Below are 25,700 nucleotides of genomic sequence, written 5' to 3' on the forward strand. Positions count from 1 at the left end.
TAGTGTATCAAGCAACAAAACGTGTATCCTTCGCCAGCATATGAATTGACGGCTTCTCGTGGCCGTTTGTGGTCCTTTAATATGTGCTGTATGATGTGCACCATCCCCGTGACTCGTCGGGCTGGCTGTTCTCGGCTTACACAGCGCCTTCGACGCCGAGAACCCATCACCCGTAGGACTAGTTGTTCGTCGCTTTCCTCATCGCCCTTCGCCACACCAACGTGATTAAATTCCCCGAGCAAGCCTGTATTGATCATGAACGAGACACCTACGACGGACAAGCGAAGGCCCAAGCTTTTACAAAAGGGGTGTATATGGAGAGAAAGAAGGGGAGGAGTGCGTTGGGGCTTGGAGGGGCGAGATGAATGAGAGTTCAAGGTGGAGGTGGCTGTAGGGAAAGAACAAGTGACTGCTTCACCACCCCTTGGCGCAGGCAGAATTATAGTTTCATTACCTGACACTGGCCATGCTGGTTGAGCGTATATGTCTGAGAAAACTGAGGTCTATAGGACACGCAGTCGCCGGGTCGGTGTGACTCTCTTCCTGTGAGGAAATGGTCAATTTATCTGTATCTTGGATCTTAAGCACTATACGTTTTCGCTCCCGTAGGCGTTTCCTAGGTACCTCATCGATATTCTCACAGATCAGCACTGATACTGCGTAACCTGCGGCGCCCCATTCTCCTTGCCACTCGTCAGAATCAACTCGATCTAAACCCAGTCAGTCAGTCAACCTTCATCAAACCACCTCCGTATCACGTCAATAGAACGAAGACATACCACTTCCAGATCCGCCAACGCCTCCTCCGGCCGCTGCTCAGCCTTCATCTCCCCAGAGATCAACGCCCCCCCCCACGCCCTGATCTCATTCCCAACCGCCAGTGTATCTACCGGCAGCGTCTGCCTCTCGTCCTGCTCCCCCTCCACATGCACCGCCACCCCATCATCAGTAACCCGCACATGGCCCTTCTCCCCAACCACTGTCCACCCACTCTCCTCCAAGCTCGAACACCCGGACAGCTGGAACGTCCCCTGCGCCCCAGACTCCGTGCGCAGCACTGCATCCACTGTATCCACCGGCGGCAACGCATCCGCGAAGCTACCCACGAACGCACTCACCTGCGTGATCCGCTCGCGCGGCCCGCTGCCGCCCAGGAGATACCGCATCGCAGCAACATGGTGCACCCCGATATCCAGGACGGCTCCACCTTGGTGCTCGGGCTGTTGGCGCCAGGCGAGTGCTGTCCAAGCCCAAAAATTAGCACTCATCATTCCAGACACCAAGCACATTTAAAGGAAAGGAAAATCTGACGAGCAAGGGGAAACTTACCGAAGAAAGGCCAGAAAACAAACTTCCCCGGCCGACAATCGAAGTACACCTGCGTCCGGAACTGGCGGATGCGACCGAGGCGGGCCAGCTGGGCGCGGCCCCGGCGGAGGCTGTCGAAGTAGCGGTAGTTCTCGGCGACGGACCACGTCGGAGCAGCAGTTCGCCGGGGCAGGATGGTGGAGCGGTACCAGTCCAGCAGGGCGGTGGCTTCGGCCCGGTCTTTGGCGATGGGTTTCTCAGAGAGGACGTGTTTTCCGGCGCTGAGGGCGGCGCGGACGTATGCTGCTTGGTTGGTTATAGGTAGGCTTCGGGGGGGTTAGTTGGGTCTGTGTCGTTGTTGTTGGAGGTGAACTGCTGGAAGGGGACAGTTGACGCACGCGATGATCACGGCTTGAATGTCATCCCGCGCGAGGAGCTGATCGAGGCCCTGGGGCGCGTCGTCGGCGTAGCGGTCGATCTGTTGCTCAGGGGCGATGCTGGAAGCTGATTTCAGTGAGCGGGAGTAGACGGCTTTCAGTTCGAGGTCGGGGGAGGCTTGGACTCCTGGCTGCGAGGGTGAGTTTCTTGTTGCCCTTGGTCGGTGGGGCTTGCGTACCAGATGGTAGTCCTTGACGAAGAGCCCTAGTGGGTGTATTAGGGCTGTGAGGTTCGGTCGTGGACTTTCAAGGTGTTTACCTGCTCCGATGAATGCAATTCCGATGGTCATGTTGCGGGATATGGTTTGGTGGTAAGAGTAGAGACTAAGGAGGCAACAGAGTCTCAGGTCGAAGGCTTATATCCACTTGATATAGGAGGAAATAGGTCGCACCCGGCCACTCATTATTAATAAGTGACCGGTCGAATTGCTTGATCGGCCGGTCTTTGCTCCGCTTGGTTGTGACATCGTACTCCGAGTAGGCATCATGCATGGATGATCTGCACGATGGCGTCAGATCCGATTTAGCGCAATGGAGCAGGTGAAACAGGCCTGCCTGCAGCCTCAGGTAGTTGTGTCAGTTTGTACATATACATATACTTATGACAGATGAGTAAGAATGCAGAGGCATGATGGTCTTTGTTGGCATTGTATTCCAGCCGTGGGATTCGGTTGACTATATCCCAGTAAAGCAACGGACATTCAAGTTTCGCTGCCAATCTTCATGTTGACCAGGATTTGCCCCCGGATTCCAAGATTTATACTGTCCCCATTCTCGGAACTCAAGACCAACAAGACCAAATCATGAAGCTAGCTTGCAGAAGCCTGCTGTGCCCGGTTGGGGGAAAGCTTATCCTCGATCCGCCTTTCCGACCAGAAGTATAAAGAGACAATGAAGCATCAACTCATACCAAGCACATATTCGGAAGCATCAGCCACCATGGCTCCACCATCTAAACGAATGTCCGAGACGATCCGTCCTACCTCGAAGATGTCAAGCATATCACCGACCACGACGCCAAACCCTCGCAGATTCAAATCGGAGAACTTTATCGGCTATACGCGGGTTCCGGTCGGCCTCGCGGGACCCCTGAACATTCGCACCCCTGACGGTGAAACCTTCAAAACATGTGCACCCATGGCCACGACAGAGGCAGCGCTGATCGCCAGTTGCAGTCGGGGATGCAAAGCGCTGAATGCCAGTGGCGGGGTGGAGTATATCTTTGGGAGGGAAGGTATGTCGCGGGGCCCCGCGTTTCTGTTCGCGAATCCCCGCGAGGCCCAGGATTTTATTATGATTCTCTTCTATGTGGAGAATATCCTCTCTGAAGTGGCCGAGTCGACTAGTAACCACCTGAAGCTGGTGAGCATCACGCCGCACCTGATTGGGTGCTACGCCCATGTGGTGTTCAACTACACTTGCGGCGATGCGGCGGGCCAGAACATGGTCAGCATCGCCACGCAGCGGTGCTGTGTCTGGCTGATGGAGACGTACGCAGCGCAGTACAAAATCAAGCGCTTCTACGTCGACGGGCAGATGAGCTCGGAGAAGAAGCCCTCGTGGGGCAACGTGGTAACCCCGCGCGGCGTCGAGGTCACGGCGTGGGCGTGCCTACCGGACGAAACCTGCCAGGAGGTTCTGGGCTGCTCCGTGGCCGACCTGCATGACATGCTGCACATGGCTCAAGACGGATGCATCCGCAATGGAATCCACGGGAGCAACATTGACACCGTCAACGTGTTGACCAGCGTGTTCATCGCCACGGGCCAGGATGCCGCGAGTGTCGCGGATGCCTCGTGGAGCCACGGTAGCTCGTTCTACGACCGAGCCAGGAACAGCATCACCGTCAGCATGTACTTTCCCTCCATCCCCGTGGGTGTCGTCGGTGGAGGCACGGTATACGACACGCAGCGCGAAGCTCTAGAGATCATGCAGTGTGCCGGACCAAAGAAGAAGAGACAGTTCGCGGGGTTTCTGGTCTGCTTCGCGTTAGGGCTGGAGCTCAGCACTGCTGCGTTGGTTGTCACAGACACGTTCACGCACGCCCATCAAAAATTACGAAAGGGTGAGTCGGCCAAGCTGTGATATGGTTAGGGATATTCCTCCTGTTGAAGTCAAAGTCATTATAATCCATGCGATGGTCGAGGCATCGATGTGGCCATTGCTTCCAAATATAGTGTGAGACATTTGTCCATGCGAAAGAAAGACTGCGTTCCCAAGGTGTTCACAGCTGGTCAATCCTCACCGCTCATACCAATGTATAGCACATCACTGGAATAATCATGTTGAAAAAGCTCCAAGACGAGTGAGCGAGTAAAAACTCAGCAATTGCACTCCTATGCTGCGCTGGAGTGTATCTTCTACCCAGAGATACCCAACAACGGACGACCGGAAAATCAAGCCTCTTTTTTTCTTCTGTATTTTTGGATAAAGGTGCACTGAAAAAATCAAATAGCATTTCAGAGCAAATGCGCTCTTTCCTTAAACTTCCCAGTATGCCTTCCAGAAATCAAGAACAAACTCTCCACCTTCTGCTAATAGCTTTTGGAAATCGGCACTAGCCCCTATCTGACCAAGCACTGAGAGGACATATCCTACAATCAAAGTTCGCATGGCATCACCGGGCAAAGTATTTTGGTATAGCAGTTGAATCGGTTCCACCAAATCGATGACATTGTGTTTGCATAGGGTGAACTGCTTCAATGTGGCTGCCAGCTTATATTTGACCAACTCCTTGAGTTGGAGGACCCCATACCTGTCAGCCAAGATATAGAGCTCCACATGCCCCACAAAGACATCCGTAAAGTCATCGTGAGGTTGCGAATTTCCCTTGGGAGCATACTTGTTTACTCTGATGTCATCGTGCCAGTGCTGTTCCTTGAGCTTGTCAAAATCAAACAAGTCACGTCGCAACCGCAATCCCTTTGCATTCTTGCGCGGTAGAATGTAACTGGCAAATATTGCTGGCTTGGAGTCTTCCACTGGTGGCTCTTGAGGGCGCCCAAAAACTGCTTGTATTAAAGTCAGCTTCTCGTCGTTCCCGAGCCTATCGGACTTCTTGTCCTGGAACAAATGAAGAAGGACCAATCACACACCATGAAAGGGTCCTTGGAAATCCGGCGGTGGTGGGAAGTCGGCTCGAGCCGTAGGTTCGGCTGGCATAAACATGAGCTCATCATCCGACGGTTCTGGAGACTTCGATACTGGAACGCTCGGAGGCTCTACCTCTCTGTGCGAACATGGTGGTGGAGTATAGTCGCGCGCATACGCATATTCGCACAGACGCAGGAAGGTGGCTTCCTCAGTAACCTCCGACCAGTCAACGCGACGAGTTTTGGCTTCGATCATCTCGCCATTCATCAGTTTGTCAAGTGTGGTTGATAGGCTAGCCAGGGCTCTGGAATGCACCGTGATCTCCTTCTTTGCTCTGCCAACGATGAAGGTAAAGAGTGGGGATGAGATGATTCTGCTTCTCGTGAGCTAGATGTGGTTGATTCCGGAACTCTCACCATCGGGTACTTACTCGCCGAATTCGGTGTCCATCGTTAGATTTTATACTGACAAAAAGATGAGTCTGTTGGCGAGTAGGATGAAGAAGTCGGTCGGAGGTGTTGAAGGATTAGTATAGCTGAGTATGCAATTCTTAAACACGGGTGAGCGGTCTTTTTATCGAGAGTGACTGGCTGCCACGTCACTACAGGGATGCAGGGGTGTACGCTGGCTTCAAGGCTCTTGAGAGCAAGTAGCCGAGAATTGGAAGCCAACATCCGCGCCGCTAACTCATGTCCGTCTATTGGATGAGAAGACATGAGGACTTCTAATCTCCTCCAAGAAAAAGGATGTTAGACGCCGAGATGCTCCGTAGTCTCCCATCGAGGTGTCAACTGGGTGAGACTACGAAGTGGTAGGTAAGAGGTCAAGTAAATACCATGTGGCGGGCTTAGTTTGGCATGAAAGCTGGTTCGTCATTGGCTACCCTTTCCAAGTAGCGCAATGTATTAGAGAAAAGAAAGCATCGAGAGAGAAAGCAAGACGGCAAGCCAGGATCAAAGAAAGAAAGCTAAAGAAGTTTTATTTCACTGGGTATGCTTAGGATGTTTTAGATCAATTTATGGATTGAGAAAAGCGAGATATCTTGAGATGCGTTAAGCGCCGGGTTAGCGACAACCCCGCCTGGCCATTCGGAGTACAACTCACCAAAATTAAGTGAGGTTCAAACATCATAGAGTATAGAAGGTATCTCCCAAATCATAATAAGACTGGTAGAATAAGTCAGGGTAATTGATCCAAAACTATACAAACCATTTCTGTCTGATGAATTTTGAACAATTTGTGAGACTCACTGCGAGTTGTGACTTGCGTGGCCAGGGAGAGTAAGTAAATGACCAGCATGCATAACTAGTGCCTTGACGCCTTTTTTCCCTTTGAACAAACTATATTTAGTGATTCTCTTGACAGACTAAGCACGGCAAAAGCTCGACTACGGGACTACTGTCATTTCTCTCGATCTGGGCTGCTGAAGGCTATTATGAATCTGATTTACCACATATCTCACTAAACGTCCACTGGAAGACCAAGAGTTAAGTTCATCAAGGTGAAGCTCTGGGGCTGATCGAACAAATAATATCATCATCCATTGTTCGTGATTCTAACATGGTAACAACTCTTGGGTCGGCTTGATTGTACATTTTCACTTTTTCCTTGAGAGAGCGTGTCCGCGTGTAGACAGAACCATGGCTGGCTAAGCTTAGACAGGGATACAATGGTAGTATACAATAAGTCTCTGCGCGATCACTACCAATGGGTAGCCTTGACATCATTGATCATATATTTTAAGAAGACAGCCCGATCCTTTGAAGTTTCGTAAGAAACGCATATATATTGTCCGTGGACGTCATGGACCCCGTAAGCTCCTCACCCCGGTTCTAGACATAGGATCCATCTTCAGCACAGCCATGGGATATTCTCTTGACTGTCAATCATCTAAACAAATAGCTGTAAACAATATCAAATTTAGATATAAATAATTAAGCAATAAAATAAGATGTTTACTTTTTTTTACTACTTTTATTACAATATATTAGCAACTAAAGAAAATTTTCATATAATAAATTCCTTTACAGCTGAAAAATTATTTAAATAAATAGTTATTAAACATAAATAATAATAATAATAATATATACAACTAACAGCTGCCGGTATATAACAGCTAATAGTACCCAGAATCCAATACTCTTATTCTTTATATGAACTAAAACAGTAATACTTCGGAGTGGATTTACATATAATTTTCAGTATTGGCATTAAAGGTGATCTCTTTAAAGTCTAAGATACCGCGTATATGCCTAATCAACCAGCTTGGTTTCTGCTCAATATCGATTCATGCATAATGGTTATTGATATACTGTACATGAGACCGAGAATATGCATTTGCGGCCGCGAATGGGCTTGGCAGGATTGCAATGCTCGCTTGTTTTAGAAAAAGCGCAATTTCTGAAAAGAGCCTGGAATTGCAACTCCGGTAATCCAGCTGTTCAGGTTTAAACTCGAAAGTTACAAGTGTCCACCATGGTATAAGATAAGCGCATCCACCAACCCGGTTCCTCAGCGCTGATTTGGTTTGACCCGATGGACCTAAGCTAGTTGACCATACTAGTCGATACTTGAGTTGTTTGTGTAGAATACGGAAACGAGTTTGGATCTGGATCCATATACTTCAATCTGGTGTGGCGTTTCTGCAGTACAGCGCCAACCGAAAGGTATGCTTATGCCCAGTGAGATAGCTACCTCACATCAATTGGTTTTATGTTTTCTCATCCTAGAGGACCCGGTAGTTAACGTGACGTGGATTCGGGGAAATCAACTCGTCATAGGGTCTTCATTCTTATATACAAACTGGGTGCAGGAAAAGTAGGAGCTGAAGAGCCCTCGTTGACCTGATCCCGTGACTGAGAGAAGGCTGAAACCACCAATGAGCTTACATGGAGATCGCCTATTTTGAATATAGGAATAAGAAATTGACAAAGGGTACAGGACCGCATGCTTCTTGCTCCTCGACGTAGGGGAGACGCGGGACCTAATCGAAAGCACTTTTATTGACGCAGCTTGGCCAAAAGACGAGAAATGCTTGACAAGTAGAAGGACAGTAAAATCAACGCCTCACTCCCTTGGGTAGCCCTTTCCATTGTCCGCAGTCTGGAAGAAAAATCAATATTACCTTAGCCCTAGCCCTAGCCCGCATATCTCCAACAGTGGCTTCCTAATCACTGGCGTCCGGACAAACCACTGCATTGCACTGGGTGCTGGTGGGATCAACAAACTTAACGACCTTGGCATGGAAGACAAGCGAGAATTGTCCGCCATTGTTGCATGTGTAACTGGCCGACCAGCCGCCACCCGCAACTGGTGCGAGACAGCCCGAGTTCTTGGTAAATTTGCCAGGCACACAAGCATCCCCATCTTTCGGGGGCGTGGTATGCTTCAAGTCGATGCCTCCACAAATCACATCCGCATGGGCTTCAGTGAGCCCATAGTCAGAATTGACGTTGTAAACCCAGCTGACGGTATTTCCACTGATAGTGACAATCACACTACCGATATTGGTGGTTTGACCGAGGATGAGTGGAGCGGTGAAGCCGCTCGTCACTTTTGGGAAATACCAGCCCCAGTGGCCACACCCAATAGGAGGGGCGTTCAGAGCATTTGCCGATTGAGCGTAAGCGCTACCGGCAGCACAGGGCTTCTTCGACACCACCGGCACAGGGCAGCAGCACTGTGTCTGGCAAGTAGTTGTGTCCTCACATGAGAAGGTGACAAGGACGGATTGGAAGAAGTTGCCTGTGCCAGTCAATGGTCCTGGCTGAATTGTGCACGTGTTTCCGGCAATGTCGAGCAACAAGCCGACGTACACGGACGAGTGGCACAGGTCAGTAGGTGGCGGAGTAATCTGTGATTCTATGTAGCTAAAGGGCACAAAGCACTGCATAGTGGATGGCGTTGGCTGGGTGCACCAAGTCGGATTATCATGGGTAACACCGTAATGCCCGGGATCGGTGCTAATTGGAGTACCGCTAACAGCCAAGTGGTAGAAGGGGCTCGTGAGTGGGATTGGCACACCATTACTATCGAGGATGGGTCCACCTGTCACCTTGAGACAGTCCTGATCTTTGTACTGCGGGTCTGCACTGAAAAGGGGGAAGGTGTTGCATTTAACAATTTCAAGGTTTGCGGTAGACTGATCCAGGCTGTCGGTGCCAGGGTCATACTTGGTTCCACACTGTACGCCGAAGCTGCCCGGGGTCAACTTTGTCACCGTGCTGGTGACCTGTTTCTCACAACACTGGACCGAAGAAGGGCAAGCTGCGTCACGAGTAAACAGCCCCCGGTGCGATGCTCGCTTCCTAGTGAGAGCTCCCGGGATCGGGAAGCCAGCAGCGGCACAGCACTGCACGGCATTCCCATCTTTAGTGCAGGTGTCGAGTGCTTGAACAACGACAGCAGCAAATAAAATCAAAAGGTTGGTATAGAGCAGAGCTTTGTTGCAGTGCATCTTGAAGGTACTTTAACGGTGCTGGACACGTTTGCAAAGAGAGTTAATTCATAGGGACCTCAATTTCTGACCTGGTGTCAGTTCTTCTCATATCACAATAAGCTGAAGGGCATGGTGGTTAATAAATACGGTCCATGGAGGAAATCCGGTACAGTATGGAAATCGCGTTTCTCTCTGAAATTCAAGCTCCGCCAGATAGGTTCATGACCTCACGAATTTCACAATTTGTTCGTAGTAGGAAGGAAATAAAGGTCAGCGAGTGTGTAGCGGCGAGAGTTCGCTGATCTAGACCACGATGTAGCTAGAAAAGAAGTGGTAAGCTCTACTCGTATAAGCTTATACAACGGTTGGTTCAGGAAAAGCTCCAACTATTGAAGCTGGCTTGTCTTAATTTCTTTGTCCGTTTTCTGGGCGAATTTAAACTCTATTTTAGGTTTCAATAAGCTGACGGATTGCCCCTTCCCGCCTTTGAGCTAAAAGCAGCAAGCAATATCATCCCCACCCATGGTTCGTGATCCCCCGTATTGCGTCCAGCAAGAAGTACGAGGTCTGCCAACACATCATATGAAACCCAGTGTTATACCGCCCATCCTGGGATGTCCATATAGAGATCTCTGCAAGAGCATGTGAGCCATGCACCAATCGTTGTTATGATCAAATCCATGGCCATGAAAGTGGTTCAACAAAGAAACAATAAGACCCACGATGGCTTCTGATCCTTCAATCATTAGTATTATCCTCAGCACCTCCACCTTCCTTGGTTCATGATTGTAAGCCAAATTCAGACATCTTCTCGGCCGGGGAAGCGTCGACTTCCACTGGCCTACCTGTCTCTGGTGTTCTGTCGTGCGAATTGTTTTGTTAGGCAAAGTGAACTTATATTCAAGCGATGGAAGAGAGTTGAGATGTACTGGGGTAATAATCAGAGTCTGAATCTGGATCTAGTGATATGTTCGCAGCTAGTTTGTCATTGCGTGGGCACTAATCGATATAGAAATAGCCGCCCCATCAGGACCAGATCTTTTGAGCACGTAGAAAACCATTAATTTGCCAGTTCTCGCTCGAGAATAGAGCATTCTCCCGGGTGCAGATGGGCTGGAAAAATGGTACAGACACTTTCCCATGAGAAGGGACATGTTTCGGTCAACGACATTAATCGTGACCCGGGGTCCTTGAAGGTGTGGTTGCTCAACGACTTACCCATACCGAGGAGACGCGCTTTCAGGCGTGCTCGTGAGCCTGGCGAATCACTCGCTAGCTCAGTCCTCATAAGCCTGGGGCGATTCGATGGCCATTCATATGTAGATTGATGATTGGCTAGGTTCGAGTATCCCGCTTCATGTTAGCGGCCATGATCAACCGAGAATGCTGCCCCGTTGTGTGTGGTATTTCTTGCCCTATCAGACCACGGTCTGAAAACAAACTCTCCCTTACATAATCTAGTCTCTAGTTCAATCCTTTCACTGCGTGATGATGGAGTAGTCTTTCCATCTGTATCAAAGAAGAATAAGAATTGAATGAGCCACAAGATTGAGCTTTCTGTCCTCAACATTTGACGATAGGTAACTTAATACCTCGGTTTTCCCTAGACAGAGGTCAAAGACGGAGAACCTAGGCGAGATTCTCTGACCTTTCCCAAACTCCGATATGGTACCTACTTATCGTTTTCAGTCCCACCCGAAGTACAACAATCATATTTCGAATGCTCGTACGAAATCACTGCAGTACTCCGGAAATACCGCCCTGATATTTCCGGTATAGGTTATCGTAGGGGTAGCCTGATCGCCCTCACCGCCGTGCTTCATAGCCAGCCTTTTAGATAGCTAAAATCACTCTGAGGGACGAAAAGTGATGAGTTAATCCAGTTAAGTACAAAATCCCAAACTTAAGAAGAAAAGAAAAAAGAAAGAATAAGATAATTCTTTACCATACTGAACCAGATATAGTTTTACTAGCCTTTTTACTAGGTAGCTATTTAGTGATAGCTGAAAGAATAATTAATCCAATAGTAGTATTCAACATAGTCGTTAATATAAGAATAATGTGAAATCTTGATTCATTGTATCTATTCAAAATATTCAAGTCTATTTATTGAGATTCACTGAGAAAACTATCTCTGATAATAATAGTTGATGTAATCATTGTGGAAGAGTTGTGAAATCAGCACATGTTAAAGAACCTTTTAACTTATTTATATATGCCCATGACTGCAGATCTCTATAGGGGATATTAAGCAACTTATGTGAATGCCACAACTTGGGGGCATAGCTACGTTATGAATGGGTCAGATCGAATGCCTCGGTGATGATATGAATTCTCTTCGAGAGTCAGTCCTTTAGGGTGGACGTGGAATAGTTATATATCACTTCTGATACCGCTTTCAATCCCAATCCAGAACGCCCGTTCTTTCCGAGACAAAGGGGCTATCACACGACTCTCGTCCGTGAAAGGAGAGAGGCCGGAAGGACCGATTGCATATAGATTCCCGATGTCATGGGCACGAAAGTTCGACGTTTTCCAGGTGTGGCCATTGTTTGCCATCCGATCTATGAGTTTCGGTGGTACACTTCGTGACTCGAAAGCTCCTCCTTTGTTACAAGTCGCGGCGGACGTATCACAAACAAAAGTCAACAGAAAAATTCAAGCGAATTCACGAGCTCCCCCCACGGAAGGCGAAGTAAGTGGGAAAATGGAATGGAGGATGGTACGGGAATAATAGAGACGACGACGAAGAGACGGCGGAGGAGGAGGAGGAGGGCCGTAACTAGTTCGTATGTACCTACCACCGGTCGTCGAGACTCTAAACCAACAAAGCCAAGTAGTCTGGACAGGCTTGGTCGTGCCCGTGTTCCTTGACCGGTTATCTCAAGATAATAGGCCCAGATGCGGAAGTGTTGCCATTATGACTTAAGACTCATACTGCCCCGCGATAGTCAGGTACTAAAGAACTCATGAGACGGACACAACTGCGATACTCAAGCTGCACGAATAAGACGTGCTTGTGAAGCAGAAGAGTCTAAGCGGCCTCTTTATTCGCGCCTGCAACGGACGTCATAATCACCTTCAAGAGGCGCAGCATGACAACCCCGCGCATTCGGCCGAGCTATATAGTAATTAGCTCATACGAGCTCCGCAGCGACCATCCATCGGCCCAGTTCTGCAAATCAACCGGTATCCCGGGTTCTGGCATTCAGATTACCGCGGTAGCCGCGCCTGATAGCATGAATGTATGGGCCGCCAAGAATTCCTCGCTTAACAATCACACTCTACCTTGGATGTGGTCGATAGCTGCGTCTAGCTTACCACGCAATCAAGATTTGATTTGCCAACAGAAAATGCTGAGGAAAACGTACGAATAAAACGACTTAATATAACTTAAGGTTTATGCATAGACCAGAGAGCCTAGATAAGACCGCCTCTGGTCAAATCTATAACCTATAATGCCTATTAGCTATTTTATTTGTATATTTGTTAGCATAAAAGATAAGCTGTTGTATAGTATAAGCATCTCAATAACTATAAATAATCAGATACAACATAATAGATATCAGGCGGTTAAGATAATCGGAGTTTAGGGCTCTGTTATCGACGCGGCTCCAAGGACCGTTCGGCTTCTCTGAAAAAGCCAAATACAGGTAAGATATATCTAGACTGGATAACAGCGCTTTACACTATATAATTGATCTAGGCATTTTCACACCCAGCAGCTTGCTCTTATTATACCACCGCATGAATTTGTTAGTTGATCTGCGTCGCTTATCCTGCTCTTCGAACCCAAGCCGCTCAATTGACAGGAGCTATGAACTCTACAAGATCCCTTCAGTAATATCTCTCAGATTCTCAATTCTGAGCTAGCCTATGCTAGTCCAATAAGCCTAATAGTCCTCTAAGTCTCGCTATTCGGTGTCTAAACTAAGTAGTATACAGATTACTGCTAGTTATCTAACCCGTTAAGTACAACATCAGGTTCTGCTGGCTGATTCTGGGATTATGAGGGCGGCTCTGGAAGTCTCTTCTCTTCTGTATAGACTGTTAAATCGTGCTCAATAACTATACTGATTGTTATCAGCATCCAAAACAGGCCTGGCTTCTTGTTTTGAAAACTGAGCTGTCAAAGCTTAAAAGTTCGATCGCAACAACTAAAGGGGCAAGGTCAAAATGAAAACACCATCGCTCCTCCGTCTCGGCTGGGTGTTGGGAGTGGCACTCGTCGTAGCTTGGAGCGTATCCGGTTTTCCGGCGCCTGCCGAGGCTGCGGGCACAACGCTCAACGACACGGTGACGGCCACCGGGCATCGGACCAAGACATTCACGTGGACAATCAAGAAGGTGGCTGACCCAACTACACTCAATCTGGTCCAGGGTGATAGCGGCAGCGGCACCGTGACCTACACGGTGACGCTGACCAAGGACGATGGCACTGACCGCACGTTGGTTTGACGGAAAGGTCTACATCACCAACGGTGGCGGTGTGGCAACTGAGAGCCTCATGTCGACCCTGAAGGTGACGCAGCCGCCGTCCTCTGCGACCATAGTGAATCCGCAGCAGCTTGATGTGTGGGCTAAATCGGTCCTGGCTGCTGGGGAAAGCTACTGCTACCCCTATAGCATCGAAATTCCGGACGCCAACAGCGGCACCTAAAAGGTGACTGCCGATACGATGATTATGAATCACTCCAGGCACTTAGGAACTGCGTTTGGGCCAGGTGCGTCCGCCACCACAATGATTCCAGCGACTGCGACGCTCGTGCACAGAACCGTTACCGTCTCGGACACCCTCGGAGGCTCTCTAGGGGGGTTCTCCGATGACGGGACGAAGACCTACACTCACCCTGTCAACTGTGGTAACGAGGGAAATAATCCATCATCGCCTCCATCACCTACGGTGACAACACGCCCGGGTCGACTGCTTCGGCGGCGGGGGCGGCGGCTTGCACACGGACGATCGGCTACTGAAACAATCACTCCGATGCCATCACCGGGCAGCCTCTCCAACGCTGTCAAAAGCCAAGAGAATAGCTGGGCCACCACGCTGGACAATTATAATATTGGCGTCACAGGCCCAGGCCATTGCCCCTGAACTGGAACAATCTAAAATGACAGGTCGTCTGCTATAAAATGGTCGAGAATGATTGGATTCGTGTTCCACCATTGGATGCGAGGAAAGGGAGGTATGTCGGATTCTATTATGTTCTATCATGTATGTGACTTTTGCTTGGGTACGAAGCCGTGTACCATAAGTTATTGACCTACTGAAATTCTATTAGCTGAACTGGTTGTATTCGCTTTTTACATGACATACTGTAACCTCACGATATAACGAATTGACTGGGGACAGCCTCTCTTGCTGTTCCTCCTATCGAGATATTCGTTATATTGATTAGGCGGAAAAGGCACACCATGTAACTGCAGCTGGTCTTCCGGTTCACACTGACTAAGTCCCTATTTAAGCATTGGTGCCTATTCAGTATAACCAATATTGTTTGTAGGGAGGAAGACAGTTGTACGAATGTAGTATGGCGAGACGGTGGTTGTACGTGGATGTACGTTGGATGGTGGGGTTCATGCAGGGAAACCCACCGAAACGAAGAGACGGGAAGAATGCCTGATCCGGCAGGTGTCGGCTGAGTCAGCCGCCACCAAAGAACCTTAAGGTCACGTGCATCATTGACTGGGGGAGTCCCTGGCCAATCACACCCCCCAAAGGGCATCCCGTGGCTTCTCTTCCTCAGTTCGCAATGGGCCCCATCAACAGCGTCATCACCATTACATGATGGGCCTGCTCCTGCTGCACCCCTTCGTCTTCTGACTACTCTAAACTCTCCCTTCATCCAACAATGCTTGCTCCTTTCACTACCTTCCTATTCCACTAACAATGGCAGACTTCACGAGCTCATCCTTTCGGGATACCGTTGACCCTGATCCCAGGCAGGCGAACATCCTGTCCCAACACCTCGACCCACAGTTCACCGCTTCGTTACAGGAAGAACTCGCCCCTCCCGATGCCCCCGACGAGCACAACTCCGGCGAGTCCGGCCCCGAGCCTCAGTCCTCCTTGCGACTCCAAGGCGGAGATATCCACCGGGACCTGTATCGCATCGACGCCCGCTCCAAGCAGGCCCGCCTCGACAAACGAGCCCTGACCTTCTCCCACCTCCCCCGCCAGAACGACGACACCGTCGAGGAGAGCGTCGCTGCACTCGAGCCGGGCAGCTTCCGACGCCACTTCCTGCAGAACAAGTACGGTCGCCTGAATGGACGCGGCGTGACGGCCTCCTTCCTCGATTTTCTGGACAACTACGGTAACTTCGCGGGCGAGGACTTGGTCGATACAGACGAGGAGGAATCGGCGATCGCGGAGGAAGAAGAGCGGGAGGCCCATGAGCGGAGCCCGTTGCTGCGGCGCAGGAAGAGCGCCCGCGTCAGTCGGCCCGGGGATGCGTCCAATGTGAAGACCTTCTTCACGCTGCTCAAGGCCTTCGTGGGCACGGGCATCATCTTCCTCCCCAAGGCCTTCCGCAACGGAGGAATCCTGTTCTCATCCATCACGCTTGTCACGGTATCGCTGATCAGTACCCTGTGCTTTCATCTGTTGCTGGAGTGTCGCAGACGGTACGGGGGAGGTTACGGTGATATTGGGGAGCAGATTGCCGGCCCACGCGCGCGGTCGCTGATTCTGTCATCGATCGCCATCTCACAGTTCGGGTTCGTGTGCGCGTGCATCATCTTCACGGCGGAGAATATCCACTCGTTCATGGCAGCGGTGAGCTCCGCGCCGCCCGAGGCGCTGACCACGGGGGCTTTGATCGGGCTGCAGCTGGTGGTGTTGATCCCGATGGCGTTGATCCGGAACATCTCCAAACTGGGGCCCGTGGCGCTACTGGCGGACGTGTTCATCCTGATGGGACTCAGCTACATCTACTGCTACGACATCGCGAGCCTGGCCTCGCGCGGTGTGGCGTCGACGGTGGAGCTGTTCAACCGGCAGTCGTTCACGCTGACCATCGGGTCGTGCATCTTCACCTTCGAGGGCATCGGGCTGATCCTCCCGATCCAGTCGTCCATGAAACACCCGGAGCACTTCGACCGGCTCCTCTACCTGGTGATGGGGATCATCACCGTCCTCTTCACGGCGGTCGGGGCGCTCTCGTACGCGACCTTCGGCGCGGACACCAAGACGGAGATCATCAGCAACTTCCCGCAGGGCGACCGGTTCGTCAACGCGCTGCAGCTGATCTACTCGCTGGCCATCCTGATCAGCACGCCGATCCAGCTGTTCCCGGCCGTGCGCATCCTGGAGGGCAAGCTGTTCGGCCAGGGATCGGGCAAGCGGGACCCGATGATCAAGTGGAAGAAGAACGTGTTCCGGACGGTGGCCGTGCTGGGCTGCGGGGTGCTGTCCGCCGTGGGCGCCGGGGACCTGGACAAGTTTGTTTCGTTGATTGGCTCGTTCGCCTGCGTGCCGCTGGTGTACATCTACCCGGCGTATCTGCACTACAAGGGGTTGGCGCAGTCGCCGTGGGCCAAGCGCGGCGACATTGCGATGGTGGTGCTGGGGTTTGGATTTATGATTTATACGACGTCTGCGACGGTGTCAGTCTGGGTGGGGAGTTCTTAGCTTTGCTTTCTGTTGTGTATTCGGTTGTGCATTCTGTGTGGTGACCAGCATTGGACATTACGGTGGTTGCATGTATTGCTTTATGTCAGTTGGGGACGACCAGCATGTGGGATGGGTTGCTGTGATGCATTATGAGTTTACGCCATGTATTTGTGCGAGTGCATGTTGCTTGGGGAAGGGCGTGTGGTTGCATGCTAATGATTTAGGGTGTTTGCCGTTGCATTAATGTGATACAGGATAGAGATGGACAGGTGGACTGGGCGACTGGTCTACGGAAATCATCCGATAAATAGGTGGGGTGGTTGTCTTTGCTTATGGCTTAATGCATTGATGTGCGTTTGTAGATGTTCACTTTGGATTCGTACACTGACACTGCAATATACGGATGTGACTGTCCAGCACAGCTAAGCTTAACAAAGTAGACAGCTGCACGATGCAGTCAACCTTACAGCTCCCTTCCACCTACACATCAACCAAATGCCGATCCACAGCTCTTTATTGATATAGTATAGTATAGTTACAAACCACGCCACCCCTGACCACCTCCCCCCTCCTCAACCCCAGGCTACTTAAGGACACCCACTATCCGGATAATTACAACTATCCCCACTACCCCCGGTAATACTAACCCCCTCGAACGTGAAATTCTCACAGCTCCCATCCCCACAGAGAATATAATAATCCTTGCCGTCACTCATCGTGCCCGTGACATCCACAAACGTCACATTCTCAATCAAGACCCCATTCGTCGGCTCCCCGGTGGGCCCGCCATTCAAATAATCCTGCTGCACATCGATGCCGTAGTCCGTGATGCCGGAGAGGGTGATATTCTCGTACCGGATGTTGTACACCTCGCCGGTCTCCCCGGAGTTCGTCTTGATGCGGCACCCGTTCTCGGAGTCCACGACCTGCGAGTTGCTGAACGTCACCCCGTCGACCGTGTTGTCGGACTTGCCGCCGATGGAGCCGATGCTTAGGCCGTGGCCCCCGTAGCAGTACAGGTTGTCGACGAGGATGTTGGTGCCCGAGGTGATGGCGACGCAGTCGTCTTGGTTGTGCACCCAGCTGTTGGTTAGAGTCAGATCCGTCGAGGATTTGATGTCGAAGCCGTCGCTGTTGTGTGCGGCGGGGTCGTCGCCGCTCAGGCTGTTGGGCGAGTCGCCGGCGGTGTTGTTGAGGGTGATGCCGGTGAGGGTGAGGCCTTCGCTGGATTCGACGTCGAAGCAGTGCACGGGCCAGTTTTGGATGTAGAGGTTGCTGATTGTGCTGTTGTAGATTTTCTTGAGGACGATGAAGTGGTCGGGTCTTTTGGGGGTCAGCTTTTGGTTGAGGAGAGGTTAAGGGGCAGGCAGGCAGGCATACTTGTCTTGTCCGCCGTTGGAACCCTCGCCGTCCCAGTAGGCTTGGCCGTTACCGTCGATGACGTGGCCCTCCGCGCCCGTGATGGTCAGGTCCGTACCGGAGATCACGATGGGGTCGAAGTCGCTGTCGTAGGTGTCGCCGAAGGTCTGCGGAGTCGTTAGTCAGGTACTGGGAAAAGGGGAGGGGCGGCGTACGGTTTCACCGGCGAAGATCACGGCCGCGCCCGTCTGCAGCCCGGTCAGGTCGATCGTGCTGGACGCCGGGGCGCTGACGCCCGACAGCAGGATGTTGGAGCACGAGGCCACTGCCGACGAGATCGACGCGTACTCGGTCACCGTGCAGGTCGTGCCGCCGTTGCCGACGGCCGAGGTGGCCGCCACGGCGACCTCGGTGGTGACGGGGGCCAGCGTGGTGGATGCCGCTTGGCTGGTCGAGGCCACCTTCGAGGAGGTCTGGAAGGTGGAGGCGGCGGCGGCGGTCGTGGAGGTGGCGACGACGACGGGGGCTGTGGTGCTCTGCTGGGGGTTAGCTGATGCTGTCACGACATATGGAGATGACTCGTACCACACTGGTGGCGGCCGCGGCAGCCCCGGTGACAGTGCCCAGACAGCTGCAGGCGCTGGACAGGTGCTTGGTCTTGTAGTCACAGGCCGACAGGAAGGCGGCCGGCACGCCGGTCGTTTCGCTCACCGCGCTGGCGGTGAAGGTGGCGCAGAAGCTGGCTGCAGCCACGGAGGAAACAGAGTAGATGGAGGCACAAGCATGGTTTTCGGGGCTCTCACAGGCCAGCGCCAGAGGCGCCAGGGCCAAAAGGAGCGCACTGCGCTGCTGCATGGTAAAAGAATAAAAGAACGACTGAAAGAGTGAAAGTATAAGTTAACAGAAAGAAAGAAAAGAATGACTGGGTTGGTGATGACAGCAGAGGAGGTGTCGTCCACCGCGCATCTTAAGTATCATCGTGAGCAGCATGACAACCGGGAAATACGGATAGCTTAGCGCTGGTGGTGTTAAAGACCCGGACTGGTGGTTTCAGGATTCTCCGTGCCAAGGGGCGAGATGGAGAAACTCGACAACAAGCGTTAGCCAAGTTACTGAAGCTACGGTTGGCACTTGGCAGGGGAGGAGGTGAGTGTGACGAGGTTGTATGGATGTATGTGCATGGGTGCATGGTGTATGCACGGGCATCGATGGAGAGGGGGGGGAATGGGACCCAGTCAGAGCACAATTTTCATTGGTACGGTCGGCATTAGCCGAGCTCGAGACGAAATCCTCGCTGCAAAACCCCTGGTGTGGTTTCATCTTGAGGTTCGCTTAGTGTTTATTAGATTACTCCTTCTGCAGGGGTCGTTGAAATGCCCGATGGAGCCAAGATTCCGCCGCGTCATCCTCCAAGAACGGGCCAGGAACAGTCCAGCCAGCCCACGAGTCAGTTGACCACTACCCGAATAGCTCTTCCGTGTCAACCATCACTATCACACTCCTCAGGAACCAGAAACACCCAAGCTCGAGCCACTGTCCCCACCGGAGTCGAGCTCCTCCTGCAAAACCCTCAACTGGCAACTTCTAAGTTCTACGTAATCAGTTCGGACTTTAAAGCGAAAAGGTCGGCTTTAACAAGGGTACGGTGCGCGCTTGGAACTATTTAGCCGAGGAGCAACCGATTTTGCCCAGGGGAACAGACCAGCAACCAAACCCCAGGACATTCCACATCGTAGTGGACTACGCAATAGTGGTAGGCTGTATATGCCGGTTGGGTGATACCAATATATCCGACACTCTGATACGAACCTGGACGCGACCGACCCTTGGCAAAGGCGCCTGCACATCCCCCCAATCCCCAGATTCATTTCGATTCTTCGGCAGTTGAGTCCCCATTGGCCACGAACCCTACTCTAACCCCCGAGGTGATTAAGCATGGTCTGCTGTGTGGCTGTGTTGGCACCAAGTGGGGTCCGACACTTTCATCTCGGAATGTCGGGAATGAGTGGTATGGAACGCGCCCCAGTCGGAGGTCGGAGGGCGGCCAGCTTCGATACCGATGGCAGTTATGTAGAGCGCCAACCTACGGACCTGGCCTCTGGTTGTCTGATGGAGTCTGATTCTGGGTCAAAGAACTTCCTTGGGGCTATGACCGCGGCTCACTGCAGCTTTTGTCTTGTGTCTATCATGCGAAGATGAGAGAACATCAGAGGAGAATGCTTATCCCCAATTCGGTCCATTAGGGCTCACACTGTCAGGTGCGCGCGCCTCCGTGACCAGCGTATCACCCGGTGCTCGCAGATACTCGAGAACGCAGGTCGCAAGACCCCCGTGGCTTTGTGCAACTTCTCAACTATATGATTGACGGGTATGGTACCATTCTGTTCGCGGGGTCGGCAAACTTGCACCATGCCTCTGCACGAGACAGACACAGCTATTCAGCATGTCGGAAGAGATAGAGCAGCACAGCAGCCGCAGCAAGCGAACATCCATGCTTTCACACCACAGCCGGAATCAAGCGGTCTCGACCCTTGCAGGAATCAAACCCCGGATAAGGTTGTGGGACTTAGCAGACAGAGCTCAGTGCATGCTTACCCTCCTCGAGACACACTTTTGCCAATAGTCCGACCTGGGGAGTGCATACCCGACAGCGTCTGGCCTACTGACCGAGCACAGGTCCACAGAAAGTCCCAAATGACCAAGAACCATCGCCAGGACACTGAGCTCTCTTCCCCTATTACGTCCATCCCCAGCCTCAATCTTCGTCCAAAGACAGCCCCTTCGAAATTCAACACTACTTCACCACGGCCTTCGGAAAAGTAGCAATCGTCCTACAAAAACTACGCTCGCTGAGGTGGGATTGAGGTTGAAATTGAGAATGGACGGTGGAAGTGTTATGCGGTGAGAAGAATTTTAGGTTGCTGTCTTGAAGATCGGTTCGCCATGGACGGGTTCTATAGGCTTGAGCATGTTTCAAGCCATGGTGACGCGGACTTACTGGTAGGATATCTCAGGGGTCAATTATTAAGTGAGTTACCAGGTGGGGTAAATAATATGATTATAGTAGGTTGGGTACAGAACTGCAGACACAACGCCAGCTACCCTTGTCGGCACTTGCACCAGTGAAGTCAGGACTGATCAAACACCGACTCGATGACCTTCTCAACCCTATCCACTAGATCCTCTACCTCGGGGGCAGTGATGTTATATGCAGGAGCAATCAGAACCACATCACCCTGAGTCCCATCAACATTGCCGCTGCTGGGCAGGAGGGAAATGCAATGTTCATCCTGCAAGCCCGTCAAATGCACTGTCTGCGCAACCTGATCACCGACAGGGAAGGGTGTCTTTGTCTCTTTGTCCGTCACAAACTCGATCTACACCTCATTAGCAAGATTCAGCTATTAGGAACCATGGTAGAAAAGCAACTCACCCCCCAAAACAGTCCCCGACCGCGGACATCCCCCACATTCGGATGACATCCAATGCGCTCTGTCAGAAGTCTCCCCAAGTAGTCGCCCTGAACTCTGACATTGTCTAGCAGATTCTGTTCTTGAATCAGGGTCTGCACAGCATACGCAGCAGCACAAGCGATCGGGTGGCCCTGATACGTCTGGCTGTGCACAAACCCGCCAGTACCCTGGGTCAGCGCGTCCACCACCTTCTTGCCCACCAGCAGAGCCCCGATAGGCGCGTACCCGGCGCCCAGACCTTTGGCCACGGTCTGCAGATCCGGAACGACACCCTCCTGCTCCCATGCATGCAGAGTCCCCGAACGCCCCATTCCCGACATGACCTCGTCCATGATCAACAGGGCACCGTGGCGATCGCATACTGCCTTGATCGCTGGGAAGTAGCCCGGCACAGGGGGGGCGCAACCGAGAGTCTATTGCATCGGTCAGCACTTTAGTTCCTGGTCTAGTCAAAACATCACTTACAGCCCCGGTGATCGTCTCCGCGATAAAAGCGCAAACTGTGTCCGGCCCGACGGCCTGAAACTCCCTTTCCAACTCATCCGCCAACCGCTGAACATAGCTCTCGTCACTCTCCCCGGGTCTCTTGCCCCGGTACGGATAGCACGGCGACACATGCGAGACATTCTTGGCCAGGATGTCCTCATACACCGCTCTCCGGGCTTTATGGTACCCCGTCGCGAGCGCCCCCAGAGTGTTGCCGTGGTAGGACTGCCTCCGCGCGATGAACCGGGTCCGCTGGGGCTGCCCACGTTCGACATGGTACTGCCGTGCGATTTTGAGGGATGCTTCAATGGCTTCCGTACCTGTATTGTCTCACCTTAGCTTAGTTGATAGATTATGAAGGGCAAGTCTACTGGAACTAACGATGAAGGTCTTGGTCATCTCTTCATTGGTGGACTCGGTGAGAAAGGTTGCGATCCGCTCGGCAGCCGGAGTGGTGAAGAAGGGCGAGTAGCAGTACGCCACTTCGTCTAGTTGCTGTGTGATGGCGCTCTTGATGGTCGGGTGGTTGTGGCCGACGGCGGCGACGGCGGCACCGCCTGTCGCGTCGAAGATCTCCCGGCCATCTTCGGTGATGAGGTAGTGGCCGCGGCTGGAGATGACTTTGGACGGGGGAGAGTTGATCTTTGCGTAGAGAACTGAGGAGGGGGTAGCAATAGAGGACTGGGGGCGTAGAGAGGTTAGTGGATGGCGGATCTTGGTGAGGGAACTTCGAGCTTGCACGCTGATCATGATTGCGTGCGGTCTGTACAATTGTTGTGTTGAGCTTTGTATATGTGTGTCCGCGTAGTGTCTATAATCAGTGTAGAGCTGAACGGGTGGTTATGACCGCCGTTGAGGCCTGTGCCGGGATCAAGGAGTGTATATTGCAGAAGCTGGAGCTTTTCAGTGGCCAAGGGGCTCGGTGGGAACAACAAATGGGAGGATGCTTAAACGCCGTTGCACTGCATATCAACTCCGACGATAAGACTGCGGGGATGATCTGGTGAACCTGATCTGGAAGGTGCATAGTGACTAAGCTGATACGTGGCCTTGCAGGAAGGAACAACTCGATAGGCACATTCTGCGTAGGGTTGATTGAGTTCTATCACAGCCAAGAATAGTATCCACTGGGTGTAGTTGCTAGGTTCTGACTATACGGTACTGTTGCTGTCCATGTACTGCTAGCATGCTTGTCTTATCGTTAATAGCAAACGCAAACACCCAAACCCCGCGTGGACTAACCCAAAATAGAAGCTTGTTGGAGAACTGGAAGTGACGGGGGATGCCTTCGTCCGCTTCCAACCGGGTCAACACTCTTTACTGCCCTTCACTGCCTGGCATAGCATCTATCATCAGTTACCCTCCTCCCAGTAGCCGTCGAGAGTGATGCTGCTTGAAAAGATACCTCTGGACAAGATCCTGATCACGCCACGCCAAGACCCGACCCCACCATACTGTCTCCGTAGCCATCGTGGCTGAGAACAACAGATTGATAGCAGAACATACACACGATCAACTCAATCCAGTCCGCGATCACCATGTCACAAGAGGAATACTTCGATCTCGGGACCTACCACCGCCCTGTCACCAGTGCCTCCTCCACCAGCCAAAAATGGTTCAACCGCGGTCTCATCTGGATGTACGCCTTCAACCATGAAGAATCCGCCCGGTGCTTCGAGCGAGCCATTGCCTCCGACGAGACCTGCGCCATGGCCTACTGGGGCCTGGCCTATGCCATCGGCGCCAACTACAACAAGCCCTGGAGCTACTTCGACGAGGTAGAACTAGCCACCGTCGTCCGACGCGGACACGCCGCCGCGAAGACCGCCGAATCCCACGCTCCCAACGTATCAGCCGTCGAAGCCGCACTTATCAAGGCAATCCAGTCACGATACCCTGAAGAAACCCCCACCAAGCCATTTTCCGCTTGGAACGAGGACTTCGCCCAAGCCATGGAGGCAGTATACCGCGAATTCCCCGATGATCTCGACGTCATCACCGCCTACGCGGACGCGCTCATGAACCTGCACCCATGGGACCTCTGGGACCTGCGAACCGGCGCACCCAGCGAGGGGGCACCCACCCTCCAGATCAAAGCCCTTCTCGACCGCGCATTAGCCCTCCCCACTGCCCTGCAACACCCGGGGCTCCTCCACCTCTACATCCACCTGATGGAGATGTCCCCCGAGCCCGAATCCGCCCTCCCCATCGCCGACCACCTGCGCGGCCTGGTCCCCGACGGCGGGCACCTGCACCACATGCCCACGCACCTGGACCTCCTCTGCGGCCACTACACCCGCGCCATCACCTGGAACAGCGCGGCCATCGCCGCCGACGAGCGGTACCACCAACACTCGGGCGCCGTGAACTTCTACACCCTATACCGCTCACACAACTACCACTTCCGCATCTACGCCGCCATGTTCGCGGGGCAGTCCGCAATCGCCCTCACCACGGCTTCCCAACTCGAGACCTCAATCCCAGAATCCCTCCTCCAGATCCAATCCCCCCCAATGGCCGACTGGCTCGAAGCCTTCCTCTCCGTGCGGGTGCACGTGCTCATCCGGTTCGGCAAATGGGCCGACATCCTCGCCCTGGCCCTCCCGCCCAACCCAACCCTCTACACCATGACAACAGCCATAACGCACTACGCAAAGGGCATTGCCCACGCCGCAACGGGGGACACCAATGCCTCCCGCGCGGAGCGCACGCGCTTCCACGCCGCCGTATCCCGCGTCCAGCCGTCGCGCGCCCTCTTCAACAACAAATGCACCGATATCCTCGCCATCGCCGCCGCCATGCTGGACGGCGAGCTCGCCTACCGCGAGGGCGACTTCGAGGCGGCCTTCGCGGCCCTCCGCACCGCCATCGAGCTCGAGGATAACCTCCCGTACGATGAACCGTGGGGCTGGATGCAGCCGACGCGCCACGCGTACGGGGCGCTGCTGATGGAGCAAGGGCGCTTGGAGAAGGCGCTGGCGGTGTACGAGGCGGATCTGGGGATGACGGATGCATTGCCGCGGGCGTTGCGGCATCCCGGGAATGTCTGGGCGTTGCATGGGGTGCATGAGTGTTTTGTACGGTTGGGGAAGGTAGAGGAGGCGAGGGGGGTGGAGGGGAGGATGCGCGAGGCTGTGGCCGGGGCGGATGTGCCGGTGCGGGCGTCTTGTTTTTGTCGGTTGGAGGTGGGGGTGGATGAGGGGGGAGGTGGGAAGGAATGTGGTGGGTGTAAGTAGTTTGTGGTTGTTTGATGTTGTGATGGGACTTTGGATGAGATTTATACGGCATTTTCGATGCGAATGGGGGAGAAGGAGGGGAAAGAGGGGGGGGGTGCAGGAGGGTGTATACCACGGAGCTATATCAACTGAAGGTGCTCTTATTCCATACAACTCACAAGCTGTACAGTTTTGACCAATATGATAAACAACCCTACCATTCACAGATTTACCTCACAATCACTATCCATCTCATCCAACAGCATGACACCT

At 52.5% G+C, this 25,700-nt stretch overlaps 9 protein-coding genes across 9 annotated transcripts; 4 read left to right on the forward strand and 5 right to left on the reverse strand.

Moving 5' to 3' along the window:
• Nucleotides 1–644: 644 nt before the first annotated feature.
• ASPACDRAFT_44275 (Gfo/Idh/MocA family protein) lies at nucleotides 645–2,035 on the reverse strand (the record flags this gene model as incomplete). Its single annotated transcript, XM_020201397.1, has 6 exons — nucleotides 645–710; nucleotides 780–1,240; nucleotides 1,330–1,634; nucleotides 1,707–1,876; nucleotides 1,925–1,950; nucleotides 2,005–2,035. The coding sequence occupies 6 exons, from the start codon at nucleotides 2,033–2,035 to the stop codon at nucleotides 645–647; spliced, it is 1,059 nt and encodes a 352-aa protein (XP_020054983.1).
• Nucleotides 2,036–2,684: 649 nt separating this feature from the next.
• ASPACDRAFT_61376 (uncharacterized protein) lies at nucleotides 2,685–3,830 on the forward strand (the record flags this gene model as incomplete). Its single annotated transcript, XM_020203659.1, has 1 exon — nucleotides 2,685–3,830. One exon carries the CDS (start codon nucleotides 2,685–2,687, stop codon nucleotides 3,828–3,830), a length of 1,146 nt encoding a protein of 381 aa, XP_020054984.1.
• Nucleotides 3,831–4,226: 396 nt separating this feature from the next.
• ASPACDRAFT_44277 (uncharacterized protein) lies at nucleotides 4,227–5,288 on the reverse strand (the record flags this gene model as incomplete). Its single annotated transcript, XM_020201398.1, has 3 exons — nucleotides 4,227–4,753; nucleotides 4,841–5,211; nucleotides 5,269–5,288. The coding sequence occupies 3 exons, from the start codon at nucleotides 5,286–5,288 to the stop codon at nucleotides 4,227–4,229; spliced, it is 918 nt and encodes a 305-aa protein (XP_020054985.1).
• Nucleotides 5,289–8,004: 2,716 nt separating this feature from the next.
• On the reverse strand, nucleotides 8,005–9,294 carry ASPACDRAFT_61378 (uncharacterized protein; the record flags this gene model as incomplete). Its single annotated transcript, XM_020203660.1, has 1 exon — nucleotides 8,005–9,294. One exon carries the CDS (start codon nucleotides 9,292–9,294, stop codon nucleotides 8,005–8,007), a length of 1,290 nt encoding a protein of 429 aa, XP_020054986.1.
• Nucleotides 9,295–13,375: 4,081 nt separating this feature from the next.
• On the forward strand, nucleotides 13,376–13,857 carry ASPACDRAFT_121196 (uncharacterized protein). The gene has a single exon (XM_020196409.1). The coding sequence runs from the start codon at nucleotides 13,453–13,455 to the stop codon at nucleotides 13,732–13,734; it is 282 nt and encodes a 93-aa protein (XP_020054987.1). The 5' UTR covers nucleotides 13,376–13,452; the 3' UTR covers nucleotides 13,735–13,857.
• Nucleotides 13,858–15,039: 1,182 nt separating this feature from the next.
• Nucleotides 15,040–17,397, forward strand: ASPACDRAFT_121197 (putative amino acid transporter). Its single transcript, XM_020196410.1, has one exon. It carries the CDS (start codon nucleotides 15,170–15,172, stop codon nucleotides 16,910–16,912), a length of 1,743 nt encoding a protein of 580 aa, XP_020054988.1. The 5' UTR covers nucleotides 15,040–15,169; the 3' UTR covers nucleotides 16,913–17,397.
• A 45-nt stretch (nucleotides 17,398–17,442) lies between these two features.
• ASPACDRAFT_121199 (glycoside hydrolase family 28 protein) lies at nucleotides 17,443–19,203 on the reverse strand. The gene is made up of 4 exons (XM_020196411.1): nucleotides 18,839–19,203; nucleotides 18,469–18,789; nucleotides 18,275–18,420; nucleotides 17,443–18,217 (listed from the first exon to the last, which is right to left on the reverse strand). The coding sequence occupies exons 1-4, from the start codon at nucleotides 19,106–19,108 to the stop codon at nucleotides 17,482–17,484; spliced, it is 1,473 nt and encodes a 490-aa protein (XP_020054989.1). The 5' UTR covers nucleotides 19,109–19,203; the 3' UTR covers nucleotides 17,443–17,481.
• A 2,178-nt stretch (nucleotides 19,204–21,381) lies between these two features.
• ASPACDRAFT_52895 (uncharacterized protein) lies at nucleotides 21,382–22,962 on the reverse strand (the record flags this gene model as incomplete). Its single annotated transcript, XM_020202669.1, has 5 exons — nucleotides 21,382–21,630; nucleotides 21,687–22,139; nucleotides 22,192–22,532; nucleotides 22,584–22,868; nucleotides 22,941–22,962. 5 exons carry the CDS (start codon nucleotides 22,960–22,962, stop codon nucleotides 21,382–21,384), a joined length of 1,350 nt encoding a protein of 449 aa, XP_020054990.1.
• Nucleotides 22,963–23,750: 788 nt separating this feature from the next.
• ASPACDRAFT_1870914 (tetratricopeptide repeat protein) lies at nucleotides 23,751–25,640 on the forward strand (the record flags this gene model as incomplete). The annotated part of the gene is made up of 1 exon (XM_020197962.1): nucleotides 23,751–25,640. The coding sequence occupies one exon, from the start codon at nucleotides 23,751–23,753 to the stop codon at nucleotides 25,446–25,448; it is 1,698 nt and encodes a 565-aa protein (XP_020054991.1). The 3' UTR covers nucleotides 25,449–25,640.
• Between the last annotated feature and the right edge of the window lie 60 nt (nucleotides 25,641–25,700).

The sequence above is a fragment of the Aspergillus aculeatus genome, assembly GCF_001890905.1.
Source record: "Aspergillus aculeatus ATCC 16872 unplaced genomic scaffold ASPACscaffold_10, whole genome shotgun sequence".
Lineage (NCBI taxonomy): Eukaryota > Fungi > Ascomycota > Eurotiomycetes > Eurotiales > Aspergillaceae > Aspergillus > Aspergillus aculeatus.